At 33.4% G+C, this 14,698-nt stretch overlaps 1 protein-coding gene across 1 annotated transcript; it reads right to left on the bottom strand.

Moving 5' to 3' along the window:
* Positions 1-7,442: 7,442 nt before the first annotated feature.
* Positions 7,443-14,653, bottom strand: LOC127714810 (protein zwilch homolog). The gene is made up of 2 exons (XM_052220840.1): positions 13,666-14,653; positions 7,443-11,434 (listed from the first exon to the last, which is right to left on the bottom strand). The coding sequence occupies exons 1-2, from the start codon at positions 14,609-14,611 to the stop codon at positions 10,461-10,463; spliced, it is 1,920 nt and encodes a 639-aa protein (XP_052076800.1). The 5' UTR covers positions 14,612-14,653; the 3' UTR covers positions 7,443-10,460.
* Positions 14,654-14,698: the final 45 nt, after the last annotated feature.

Genomic DNA, 14,698 nt, shown 5'->3' with positions numbered 1-14,698 from the left:
TCAAAATTACTCTGTATAAAGTTCAACTACATTTATATGCATCATATACATTATTTTTTCGGCATGCATTCACGAAATGGAACCAAAATCCGTGCCTTTAAAGCTCCAATAGAAACGGGCAACATGTCTAGTAGCACATAAACTGCACCATGAACTGCGTCTTATTCTACTTGGCAAATTTAGAATTAAACTGGTAATATTGAGAGATATTATTTTACTGTCAATTAGAAAATGTCAACGTGTCAAAATATTAACCTTATATTTGGAGAAGACAATCGAACGAAAAGTATGCATCAGAACCAGAAGCTATAAACTCTCCCAGTATGTGTAGTCAAAGTCTCGTGATAATACTCCCAGAACAACTAGCTATTACTAGTAATTCTTCAAAGTCAACAAAAAAGTGCAGTTTCTGTGAAATGCCTTCCTCACTTTCTTAATTAAAAAAATAACTAAATATATATTGCTTTATATGTACAGTTATGAGAACTCGTAATCCTGCATCAGGTCGATTCTGCTTACTTACATTTTGGCATTGCACAATGTCAAGCGCTTCTCCTCTCAGACAGTTAATTTGTTTATGACTACTTTACACTAAATCCGTTGGGTGTGTACTGATTGATACTTTAGTCTGGGAGAACATGCCTTACTTAATTGTTATTGGCTTTGAACTAGCTTTCAGTAACTGCGAGTACTATTATATCGCTATTTTGTATCTATTGTTTTTATGTTAGTTGTTAGTGTGTCTCGTATCGATCGTTTGAGTTCAGCCAATTGCAACTGATTTTTACTCGGATGACCTTGAGGGAATCCGAAGTTATATTATGGCAGTTTCTGAGTTTGCTTCTAAACACACTTTACTGCGTATAAATACACTGACGTAGCGAGTTCAAAATGGAATTATTTATCGCTTCATATATATCAATACTATCAATGAAATGTCATGAAAATATTTTTTTAGGAACATTTATTTGTAATCAACATGTTTTGTCTTGAGAAATATATATCAGTAAAAAATAATGAATTTCATGATAACGAACACGTATATAGATAACATGGGTCATCTTAGTACCCATAATGCACGCGCCGCCGGATGAATTTTAAGCATTGTATGCATGTTCCTTGTATAACAATATGACGGACGTAATTATACAGTTATCTACCTTTTAAATAATATCACTAGTTTTGTTACATCATCGATCGATCGTGTAGTATATCACGACTGGTTTTAATGATATTTATTTTCACTGAGATTACTCTTAGTTTATCAACATAACACTAGGGAGACAAATTATATACTCTCATCTCATGATTGTACATAACTAATATCTATTTATTAGCGGATGATATACATAATACACAGCCTGAGAGTCCAATATATACAACTTACTTATTATATCATTTTATAGAAAGAATTTTTGGTAACATAAATAGAATAATTCGATCAAGTAACCCTTTCCTTATTTTGTTTTTTTGTCAAATACGTGTAAGGATCAACAGGGGCGGATCCAGAAAATTTTCAGGGGGTGTCACCAAAATGAACTTTCAAAATATTTCCATTTTTTTAAGTTGATATTAAGGTCATTATAGGTAGTAACAAAACAAATGGTGACACATGGTTTACAAAATTGATTCCATCTTTTTCCACGCCTCGTGGTCTTTCTGTAGCGTGCTCCCCTCGAGTCCGGGAAGTTTTAGCAGTTTTAGCAATTTTAGACCAGCTGCAACTACCATCCCTAAAAGATCGTCGAACCCAAAACAGACTTATCCTCTTCTGCAAAGGTATACACGGTCAAGCCAACTTACCATCTGATCAACTGAAAAAAAAACATCTAGAACAACTAAGAACATGCAAAGCCAACATTTCCTGAGACTTCAGACAAAATCAGACACATTAAAATTCATCTTCATACCAAACACAATTAAAAAATTGGAACCTACTACCACCGGATATTTTCACCAAGATTCAAACAGCAGAAGAACCAGCTAAAACTTACAGTGATATTGTAAGGGGTCCCACTTAAGTAAATTACTTGACGCACGCGCGGTGTAGTAATGTCCTTGGATGTTTCACAGTATATATACCTAACAAGATCAAAAAGAAGTTAAGGGTTCGAAATCCGACCGGGTCAAACCAAAAGACTTGGAAATACGTCTTAACTGCTTCTCCGCTAGGCACGCGGCATTTAGGAGTAAAAGCATAGACTGGTCGACTAGGATTCAGAATAACATGAATAATGTGTCCGCGTAGGCTGACACGTCTATACCCTTGGACTTTTAAAAGGCACGTTAAGAACCATGTTTAGTGTGTTGGTTCAGTACAAAGCAGGGTTTATATTCTGATCATATCACATTATTATAATGCCCGAAAAGTGTAAACTATCATATCAAGGTATCAGTGCAAATATATAATACAAGTGCATCAGTGATAATATCCATTAAGTCAATTCTCACCTGTTGTTGCACGTAAAAACATTTTCAGGAACATGATCTCACTAGTTAAACGCTCCACATTCGGAAATGATTACTATCATGTAGACAATTTAAGAATGGCAACGATGCATTTGGATGGTCAAACTAGATACATTTCCTAATGCTTTAGCTGCTTACCTTGTATTTTTTGTGTGTATTTTGCCAGAAAGAAAGCCCACTTTTCTAAACACCAAAAACAGTTTTAGGTTTTCGAGCCACGACATGCTAGGTCTATACTCTGGGAAGGGGGCATTTTATATATAATATGTGGTAGGGATCGCTGTAATAGGTAACTGTTTTCTGCTTCATTATATGGGGGGGGGGGGGGTTGATACTAAATGTTTCTATAGTCAAATAGTCTAGAAGTAAGTCAGTTTTGTCCCTTGCTACAACGCTCTTGGGGTCGAGCAGGCACTAAATTCCAATTTCTGAATTCAAGCAAACCAAACGATATTTCAAATTCAAATTCAAATATTTTATTGGATAAAGCACATATGATAAATATGGCATTGCGTAATCCAAGTGTACAACTTTCATGACACATACAATATTTCTGAAAGACTGAATTTTCAATATCGCAAATAGTCCATAGATGTCTATGCATGTTAATCTTTTATGTTAGGTTGCTGACCCGTTTACTTTAAACTAATTATCTCCTTGTTCATATGTTAAATTTAGTATAATAGAATGTTTGGCTCCATCCTGCTCCCCTAATTAAGATATAACCACTCCCCCTTTTTAATAGTTCCTTTATCCACCACCGATTAAAACTACACGAACCAAAATATGCTTCTATGATTAATCTCTTCCGTTTGAACAATTCATCAAGACAAATAAAACAATTGCTACTATAAACATGGTAGAAATTACATGAATTTAATATGTTGTGCATTGGTGGGGTCTTGGCATGATTAAGAAAAAGTTAGTAAATTAGAAATATTTAAAACTTATCAAAGAACAAAAAAGATCTACGCTGTGACGTTTTAAGGAAAAAGGCAACCACCGGATACTGTTTACACAAGCAAGAGCAAGAGTCACATGAGTATATAATTATAGTCACTTAAACTTCTTCAGTCTTGTTTTTAACACAATCACGTCTGTTCGAAATGCAGTCATATTTTTATATGATGAAGACATAATCTTTCAATCAGTTTAATTGAGGTCTGGAGCTGGCATGTCAGTAACTGCTAGTAGTCCTTTGTTAATTTATGTATCATTGTCATTTTGCTTAGTTTCTTTTGTTACCTATTCTGACATCGGACTCGAACTTCTTTTAAACTTAGTTTTACTGTGGGTATTTCTGTGTGTTTCTTTATTGTACATTTGCTAGAGGTATAGGGGGAGGGTTGAGATCTCACAAAACATGTTTAATCCCGCCGCATTTTTTGCGCCTGTCCGAAGTCAGGAGCCTCTGGCCTTTGTTAGTCTTGTATGTTTTTTTAATTTTAGTTCATTTATAAGTTTTGGAGTTTAGTGTGACGTCCATTTTTACTGAACTAGTACACATTTTATTTAGGGGCCAGCTGAGGACCACCGCCGGGTGCGGGATTTTCTCGCTGCGTTGAAGACCCATTGGTGGCCTTCGGCTGTTGTCTGCTCTTTGGTCGGGTTGTTGTCTCTTTGACATATTCCCTTTTTCCATTCTCAATTTTATTAAATGTATTATCCGGTCTTCAGACAGTTTAAAATACATTTAACTCTTTTTGTTATCCTTTCGACCCTCTATACCCACAGAACCTTGACAATTGATTACATGTTAAATACTAGTTTGTTAACGTCTTAAACGGCATTACTGAGATGGTCCCTTCCACAGTTGGAGTAAAATTAGGCTGTATTTTAATCCCTACCTTATTTTCTTTTTATATAAATGACTTAACCTCCATTTTTGATAACTCATGTGATACTGTAACATTACATGATATATAATGTTCTAGTCTTTTATATGCTGATGACTTAGTATTAATATCAGAATCTTCAGATGGATTACAAATTTGTCTTAACAAGTTAAACACTTACTGTGAGAAATGGAACTTGACCGTCAATTTTGACAAAAAATATTGTGAGGAATAACAAAACTCTTGAATCTCAATATTTATCAATGGAATCAGTGTAACTTCAAATCAAATTTGCAAAAAATCTACTTAAGGTCAAATTACAGTAAATGGGCTATGTCACAGATTTTCTTAAAATTGTGCATACACATTTGGCTGGTTTAACTGAAAATCGAAAAAATAATGTCTTTTATCTCTTATTTTCTGAAATTACTGATTGAATACATTCAAAATAGGTGAACTTTTGTAAAGAAAGCACGTAAAATCGACGAAAAACGTTCTTAAATTTGTCTTAAAATTTCCAATTTTTAATATAAAGATTTTTCTTAAAAAAAAACTATATGTTGTTGCTGAGTAGTAGTCTCAGGTTGTTGGTTCAAATTTTTCCGTTTTAATGATGTAAGATAATAATCGGGTCACCAATTTGACTTGAAAAGGCAACTGCTAGTAGTCTACATGTAGATAGAACATGTTTTTATTTATTCGCCAGCCATCAGATCTTGGGCTCCTCCGAGTAAACATCACGTCAGTACCTTGATAATAGTTTATTCTTATTTTGTGATGTAACACCGCCCCAGGTAAGGGTGATAGTTGAGCGCTCACAAACATGTTTAACCCCACCACATTCTTTATGTGCCTGTCCCAAGTCAGGAGCATTAGTTCAGTGGTTGTCTTTTGTTCGTGTGTCATATTTGTTTTTTTGTTTTAAATTGGGTCGTTAGTTTTCTCGTTTGAATTGTTTCACATTTTTATTGTCGGTTACTTTTATAGCCGACTATGCTGTATGAGTTTTTCTCGATGATGAAGGCCTCACGATGTCATGATTGCTTGTATCCACTTCATTTGAACTCTCGAGTGAGGTATAGTGTACTCACCTTGTCCGTCCGTTCGTCACGGTCCAACAAAAAGTCACACTTTTTATTTATTTATGTTTATAGGTTTCTGTATCGCTTGCGAAAACAAAACGTCCTTTTATTAACCATCTGAGACGAGCAACTCGCCAAGTTACACATGTGTGCAATTTAAATGATCCAACATGTACGTTTTGGAGCATGTTTTAGTTCAGGAAATACGAACTTTGATGAAAGAATAGAAGGTCCTATACCTCTGAAATGGACATACTATTTCTTAAAAGTACTGTGACTGTCGTGTAAAAAGAGGGCAAAATGAATCCTGTTGAACTACCCGATCCCTAGATCTACGTATCAGACAGACATATATTCTTAACAATAAATAGTGTTGACATAGTATACGTATTTACCGAAGGACATGTCTAACTTGACAATTAGAATAGGAAAATGAGGTCATTGACAGGTTGGGGAAAAACTAGAGGCTCTAAAGAGCCTGTGTCGCTCACCTTGGTCTATGTGCATATTCAACAAAGGACACTCTCCAACATTGTAGACAAGAATAGAATTCATGGCAAAAATCTGTTTTGTTGATCTTGTATTGCTGATCATTTAGCCTGTTAAGTTTATCTCTATTTTCTCAAGTTTTTGCTCAAAACACAAGTGGATAAATAAAATCCTCATTTAAGGGCAATCACTCATATAAAGAGTGACAGTCTACTAAACTATATCGGCAAAATTTGACTTGTTAGTAGATCTTGACATCCTGATCATTGTCTTTAAAGGGCAATAACTCCAATAAGGAGTCGTCTGACCATTTCCTCCATATTGTCTTCATTGTAGATTTTTTTTTTTGATCATTTTTGCCTAGCTAAGTTTCTATCTGTCTAGTATAATTTTAAGACAAAAACACAAAAAAATAGGTAAAAATTCGTAAGGGTTCTGCGGTCTCGCCTACTTTTGTTGTTAATGGCAGGCTCAACAAAAATGAGATGTCAAAATTTAATAAAAATATTCCTCTTGATACAATTTGTTTATTGTAAGAAACTTCTGTCCAAGTTTGTTAAAAATCCAGGATAGTTTATGAATCTAATAAATGTTTAAAAAAATTTAACTGCAGACTGTATGTAATGTTAACTGGAAGAAAAATTAAGTCCATCTATAAGTAAAATATGGATAAACAAGAACAAAATTTTAATAAAAATTTCCTTCTGGATACTAGCTTTTGATGATCAGATCATAAACAAGCTTCTGTCTATGTTTGGTACAAATCCAGGATAGTTTAAGTAATTTATTAAAATTTTAAAAAATTTAACCACAGAGTGAAGGTAATGTTTCCTGGCAGAAAAACCAAGTCCATTTATAAGTAAAATACGGAAAAACAGGAATTTACTTCTGGATACTATCTTATGATCATAAACAAGCTTCTGTCCAAGTTTGGTAGAAATCCAGGATAGTTAAAGAAAGTTATTTAAAATTTCAAAAACTTGAACCACAGAGTGACAACAGAAATTTACGGAATGTAGGATCGCTATGTCTCGCTTTTTCGACAATAGTCGAAGGCTCGACAAAAATTATCATCAAAGGACAATAACTCTAAGGAGTTGATTGACAATGTCAACCATGTTGACCTATTTGTAGAACTTGTCTTGCTGATCATTTTAAGGTTTCTCTGTATCTATTATAGTTTTCAATTTTGTAGGCAAAAATGAAAAAATAATTGGTAAAATTTGTTATTTAAGGGCAATAACTCCTATAAGAAGTCATCTGACAGTTTTGACATGTATGGACAATTGGTAGAGCTCAACATTCTGAACATTTTTGTTCTGGTCAGATTTTCTCTCTTTATAATGGTTTTCAAAATAAAAGACAAAACTTGCATTTCACCCCTATGTTCTATTTTGGCCATCTTGGTTGGCAGGCGGGGTCATGATCATCAGACACATTTTTTAAACTAGATACCCCAATGATGATCATGATGATTGTGGCCAAACAAAGGACACAGATGGATTCATTACAAAATTGTGTTTTGGTGATGGTGATATGTTTGTAGATCTTACTTTTATTACTGAACATTCTTGCTGCTTACAATTATCTCTATCTATAATGAACTTGGCCCAGTAGTTACAGTGGAAAATATTTTGTAAAAATTTACAAAAATTTACAACATTTATGAAAATTGTAAAAAATTGACTATAAAGGGCAATAACTCCTTAAGGGGTCAATTGACAATTTTGGTCATGTTGACTTATTTGTAAATCTTACTTTGCTGTATATTATTGCTGTTTACAGTTTATCTCTATCTATAATAATATTCAAGATAATAACCAAAAGCTGCAAAATTTTCTTAAAATTACCAATTCAGGGGCAGCAACCCAACGTGTTGCCTGATTGGTCTGAAAATTTCAGGGCAGATAGATCTTGACCTAATGAACAATTTTGTCCTTGTCAGATTTGCTCTAAATGCTTTGGTTTCAGAGATATGAGCCAAAAACATTTTACCCTATGTATTATTTTTTAGCCATGTCCGCCATCTTGGTTCGCGGGCGGGGTCATCGAACACATTTATTAAACTAGATACCCCAATGATGATTGTGGACAAGTTTGGTTAAATTTGTCTTAGTAGTTTCAGAGGAGAAGATTTTTGTAAAAGACCACAAAAATTTATGAAAAATGGTTAAAAATTGACTATAAAGGGCAATAACTCCTTAAGGGGTCAACTGACCATTTTGGTCATGTTGACTCATTTGTAGATCTTACTTTGCTGAACATTATTGCTGTTTACAGTTTATCTCTATCTATAATAATCTTCAAGATAATAACCAAAAACGGCAAAATTTCCTTAAAATTACCAATTCAGGGGCAGCAACCCAACAACAGGTTGTCAGATTCATCTGAAAATTTCAGGGCAGATAGATCTTGACCTGATAAACAATTTTACCATGTCAGATTTGCTCTAAATGCTTTGGTTTCAGAGATATAAGCCAAAATCTACATTTTACCCCTACAATGTATGTTCTATTTTTAACCATAGTGGCCATCTTGGTTGGTTGGCCGGGTCACCGGACACATTTTTTAAACTAGATACCCCAATGATGATTGTGGCCAAGTAGTTTAAGAGTAGAAGATTTTTGTAAAAGTTAACGACGACGGACGACAACAACGAGGGACGCCAAGTGATGAGAAAAGCTCACTTGGCCCTTTGGGACAGGTGAGCTAATAAAAAGGATCTTATGTAAAAGAACAATGTGGCAGGATATCATGTTATGTTAAGTAGCAGGATTACACCATATATGAGGGTCAGGGTGGGGTTTAAATAATAGAGAATAATGGGTAAAAAGTACAGAATAAAGGGCAACAAATTTAAAAAATAGAGAAAAATATGCCAAATAAATAAAGAATAGAAAATAATGGGGTGCTGAGATATAAAGAATAGAGAAAAATGGTCTAAAAGATTAAAGAAAAAAGAATTGAAGGACCCCCCATCCAGACCCTTATATATAGATAGCATTTCAGTTTAGAATAACAAGTTGAAATAAATATCTTATACAAACAGATGAAAAATTCTTAGTTAAATTTATCTCTTTTATTTCTTTTAATCAGCTGATTGAATATATTTACCATCTGCATAGGATAATAGGAGGCATACTGTATTCTAGTCTGTCAGTCCAATAGGCAGTCTCGTGAACATGTTTTGATCAAATAATAATATATATAGTGTGTGCATTTATTATTGCGATTTTTGAAGAATGGACAAAAATAGACTCTTCAAATGAAGGCTGAAAACTCTGAACAATAATGAAAATGTGACGATTTTTCTTTTGAAGTGAATATCTTTTACCACCTCAAAAATGTAGTGATTACAAGCTGCTAATTTAAATGGAAAAAAAAAGAAGAATGTGTCGGACATGATTATGGGCTTAAATCTAGAACGTTAAACGACCCACTGCCCAAATTTGAACTCTGTCTACGTGCTGTGGTTCTTAGCATTGTGTATGAGATTCATAAAATTTGGATGAGACAAACTTCTAAGTTATAAAGGGGCATAACTCTAGAACGGTAAATGACATACTGTAAAATCTAAACTCTGTCTGTGGGTTGTGGTTCTTAGCAATGTGTATGAGTTTCATAAAATTTGGATGAGGAAAACAGAAGTAAGAGTGCGGAAACGAAAAAATTGCAATTTTCTAAGTTATAAAGGGCCATAACTGTAGAACGGTAAGTGACTCACTGCCCAAATTTACACTCTGTCTGCGAGTTTTTGGTTCTTAGCATTGTGTATGAGTTTCATAAAATTTGGATGAGGAAATGTTAAGTTAGAGTGCGGAAACATAATGGGACCAACGGAAGGTCAAGAGTAATACTTAATGCCCCCGTTGCCTACGACGAGGGAATAAAAAAATCAAGTGTACATTACATACATGTACATACTCCATTGATCATATCATCATTACTTGTTTCCCATTTGGATTGTAAACTTTATACATTGTACTATCAGTTGACTGTAGAAGAAAGAAGCCAATATCTTAATTTTCACTGAATGTTTTCTTACAATTTATCTTAACAATTTCTACTTTGTCAGGCTAATTAAAATCATTTAATTTCAAAGAAATATTCTATATTCCAATTATTTTTTGGATACAAATGAACTTGATGCTATTCTTACCAAGGGAGTGATCTCTGAAAAGTATTATGTGCCTTTCCCTAATTAATGTTCGATGATGTTATGTACCTGCACAACATCTACTTGCTCATATCATTATTATGCGTGTTGTATAAACCCAACAGATTGAACTTTGATTTTAGATTAAAACAGCAGAAGGTTAAGTTCTAGGCTTTTATGTTTTTTCACTTGTTGGAGTAAATTTTATGAAAAAAGTTAAAATGAGAGGTGCATGCTTACATTCAGTGTATGTCCTGTTTAATTATGTTTAGTTTAAGAAGTTATCTTTTTTTATACTTCTATAAATATGACCCCTGTTTGCCTTAAATACAACTACAATGAAATGTAGCTATAATAAATAAATATACATAGTAATATACATCCCAGAATAAAAATAGTCTAATTATAAAAATATTATGTATTGTAAAGTTAAATCAACACACTGACACATTCTAATTTGTTCACCAGGAAGTAAGGTCTTTTCATTTTCTCAGCACAAACTGTATCATCAATTTTTGTGTCATTTTCATTCACATCTTCTTTCATATTCATATTTGTGTCATTTACAGGTAAATGTTTGAAAGGTGGGTCTGAGGTCAGTAAATAGGTCATTGTTTCTTTCATGTTTTCTACTAGCTTCGTTGATGCAAGCTGCCAGGTTGACGGTGGGCAACCTTCAAGATCTTTGATAACAGAAATTGTAGGAACAATGAATTTGAAAATATGTTGATTCGAAATTTGATTCCTTTCATAATAGTGAATCATTTCTCTTGCTATGGCACTGAGACTTGAAAGAGGGATCTGTAAAAAGAACTGAAACATTGCAATCATTTCAATGACAGAGTGCATCTTCTCAAGCTGGACAAGCTGTGTACTGAAATCACTGTCCGATTTTAAAAATGGCTCTAGATTTTCACGGGTAGCCAGATCCTTGGACAAGAACGCATAAGTGTAATCCTGTCGTAACTTTTCAATTCCTATTTCTACAAGAAGCTCTACAGGATATAGCCCAGCCAGGTTTGGGATACGTAACTTTCCTGAGAATGAATCACGCACCAGTTGAGCTACCATAGTGTTGTTACCTCTATGTACCATGGGTTGTAATTCTCCGTTACTTAATGCTGTAAATATATACCTAAAGGGATCAATGAGCTCTTGATATGATGTGCAGTTGGAGAGTATCTTCCATAGGTAATCTGTAAAGTCAAAATTATCTCTTTCATTCAGTACAAACTTACTGGTAACTTCAGTTAGATCACTGTCAGTGTTGGTAGACTGTTTGTCTGATTCTTTCGAATAAGCATCTCCTTGTTTCAATTTATCAAATAACTCCTTAATAGATTTCATTATATGAACCTTTCTCTCTTCCTCTGGAATCCAGGTGATCTGTGAGGACTGTAAACCTGCAATTCAATTTTGATAAGATTTAGCCACAAAAATAAAATTTTTATATGAAATACTGTTAACTAAATAAAAGATGTTACCGGTAAAATAATGTTGTCCTACATTTATAAATGTTAATTATATTAGCAGGGTTAGAAAAAATGTATCATCTAAAGTGCACATATTAAATAATGGATTTACAGGCCCTTTTCAGCAATCTCTAAGGGGCCAACTGTAAACATAGTATAAGCAATAATATGTAAATACTAATATAAGAGTTTGAATTAAAGTTCACTTTATCCTCAATTAGACTCGTTTAAAATGTATATCAGTGTAGATAGTTGTTAAATTAGCAATCATACCACATCTCCTTATTTTACAAAAGTGTATATTGATCAACCTTTTATTACAAGGAAAACATTATAGAAGAGCTTCAAGAGGATATTAAATGCAGTGTGAAACAGAACCCCGAAAGTTAAACAAAAACAATTTTCCCTAAATAAATTTTTATTCTTCTAAACAAGCTGATTCTAATGCAGAAGTCATCTCTTTGAAAGTTTAAATGATACAACCATGATTTGGTTGACTGTTACAAAACATGTAGAATATTCATGTTGTACTCGTTATCACAATTATACGATATATAGCTAGCCTTCATTCCTCATTTATGACACTGAATACATGTATGACTTAACTAAAGATTTTAACTTGTAAATCATCAGCAATTTGATGAATGGCTCTAGCATGTCTAGCAGAGTAGGAACTATTCACACTTATAAATCGGAGTTGACCTCACGTGTTTTATTAGTGGTCAATTGTGTACGACTTCCGTTAACTGGGTCACTGCCATGTTTGAATAACAAGAAAAATTTGGTGCCGATAATACTTCGTAAATTAATAATGTTTTAAATTACAAGGTTGGCATAAAACCTGTCAATGCTACATGTAGTATTGACCAGGTCGACGGTAAACATGGTAAATACTGGTCAATTGAAAGTACTGCAACAACCAATCCTAACCTGGTAAATTAGTGGGTAAATGGACAGATAGTCACTAAATTGCTTGGGCCATTGAAAAGTCACAATTTATAAGTTAAACAAGTGTTTGATGATATAATGTATTCACGCAAAATATAATGGAAAATCCTATAAATAATGCTTTATTATACACTGTATGATAAAATCATACAGTTTATGAAATTGTTTATTCTATCATAGTCAATTGAAGATTTATCAAATATTAATCATACAAAGGATATATTTCTTGGTAAATGTACCAAGAAGCCAGAGCGACTACAAAAAATAATTATAACACTGGTGTAAGGACAAGATTATCATGCTGTTGAAAAGTAAAGAAATAATTATTGTTTTAAGATTTTTTTTTTTTTTTCATGTTATCATGGTTATGTAAACATTTATGTGTGAGCTGTTGTAATAGTAATTAAACATTTCTGAAAGCCTGAGCTTGACTGCTTGGCCAGCATTGTATTTCAATCCCTGTTTTTTTACTTCAATTTTGCCATTTTACCATGTCATGAAGCTTCACTTTGGTAAAATTTATAAAACCAATAATTGTGAGAATAAATTCATGACATACAAAATGTACTTTAATGTCATGAAATCTTCTTAATGTATGATTTCAACCTTAAGATTTTGTGTTATATGTGTCCAAAATTAGGGAAACCCCTGTTTTGACAGTTCTTCAATTGTCCAGTGATTTCGTGCATGCAATCTAAAATAGTTAATTTTGAATAAAGGAGATTTTATGCTTTGAAATACTGTTCAGTTTGAACCAAACAGACGGCCAAGGATATGGAGCAAAAATCATTTCATTTAAAAAAAATTATCCTTAAAATGAAACCAAATTTTATTTGTTGACTCATGAGGTCATAGTTTTGTGGAAAATGATTAAATATTGTTAATTATGGGTTTGAAATTATAAATTTATGCTTGAACTTATTAATTTTAATCTTTTCAGTCCCTTCGGGAGACTAAAACAATTACAAGAGCGATTCTATTTATGTTACACTGCGGATATGACGAAATCAGGTAATGCATGATATCACCATCTGCACGGACATAAAGGATTCCACTGTACCTGCATTTTAACTGTATAGATACAATGTAGATATATTTTAGATTTCTTGTTACATACAGTACCTAAACTAAGTTCATGTAATTAATGGATTATCAATCAAATATATCAAATTGATTTGAATATATACAGGGTTTCTCCAGATTTATACATGTACCTTCTATAAGATTTCTTAACACAGACAATTCTTGGTAAAGTGAATGAGCTGCACTTTTCATACTTCCAGGTATTACATTGGCTTTAATTGTGGTTGTGGCCTCTGGTGGTGGTGGTTGCAACAAATCAAGATTGGGGACTAATCTTGACCAGGATACATCCAACATCAATGATCCTCTGTATCTGTAATTGTCTTTAATATCAAGCTGATTTTCCTCTCTTGTATCATTTAAAATGTCATATGTAGCTTTGCATGTAACTTGACATCTGGAAAAATCATCTTTCTTCAAACTTGGCAGGTGTGCATTATTCTGAACTGGATCAACTATCTTGATAATGGATGATTTTAGTCCAATATATTCCTTGTTTTCAGAATACAATTTTTGAGTGTATACACATCCAGTTCTCTTTCTGTCACTGCCGTCACAAAAACAAAGAAAAGCATGATATAGGCTGCAATTTGATGACGGTACATTCTGGATTGAAGAACTTACTACCCTATTAAAAATATTCGTCAACTTCCTAGCTACTTTTAAGGGAATTCCAAACTTCAAGTCTTCAGGGTCTATGGTGACATCAGACTTCGGTGTGGTACAGTCAAAAGAACTGACATCAAAGGCTGAAAAATCTGCATATGTTTGGAGTTTAAGAGGTGACCCTTCTACATCACCATAAGATGGCTTTTTCGTAGGTTTCTCTTTGTAGATAGTGTCTTCAAAGAAAGTACTCTGTTCTGGTTTGACAGGATTTTTATTGAAAGGCTTGTGCGCAACAATGACGGGAAAATGAATTGGAAGCAAATCTTTCAAAATTCTGAGATTTGGGAAATCTGATGAATTATTTTTTATGTAAGTTAGCATGACATCTTGGACAACACACTCTCCATTTTCAGACGTAATTACAGTCTCAATACTTTTCTTGAAAACATCTATTTCAAATGAATCCATGTCAGCTGTTATTTATTATTTTTTTGTTTACAAAATTCCCGCTTTTCAATTCTTATAACACAAAAGTTAAAAGTATTTTGATTAGTT

The sequence above is a fragment of the Mytilus californianus genome, unplaced genomic scaffold (genome assembly GCF_021869535.1).
Source record: "Mytilus californianus isolate M0D057914Y unplaced genomic scaffold, xbMytCali1.0.p SCAF_9, whole genome shotgun sequence".
NCBI classification, from domain to species: domain Eukaryota; kingdom Metazoa; phylum Mollusca; class Bivalvia; order Mytilida; family Mytilidae; genus Mytilus; species Mytilus californianus.
This window is presented reverse-complemented; position numbering and strand designations above follow the sequence as displayed.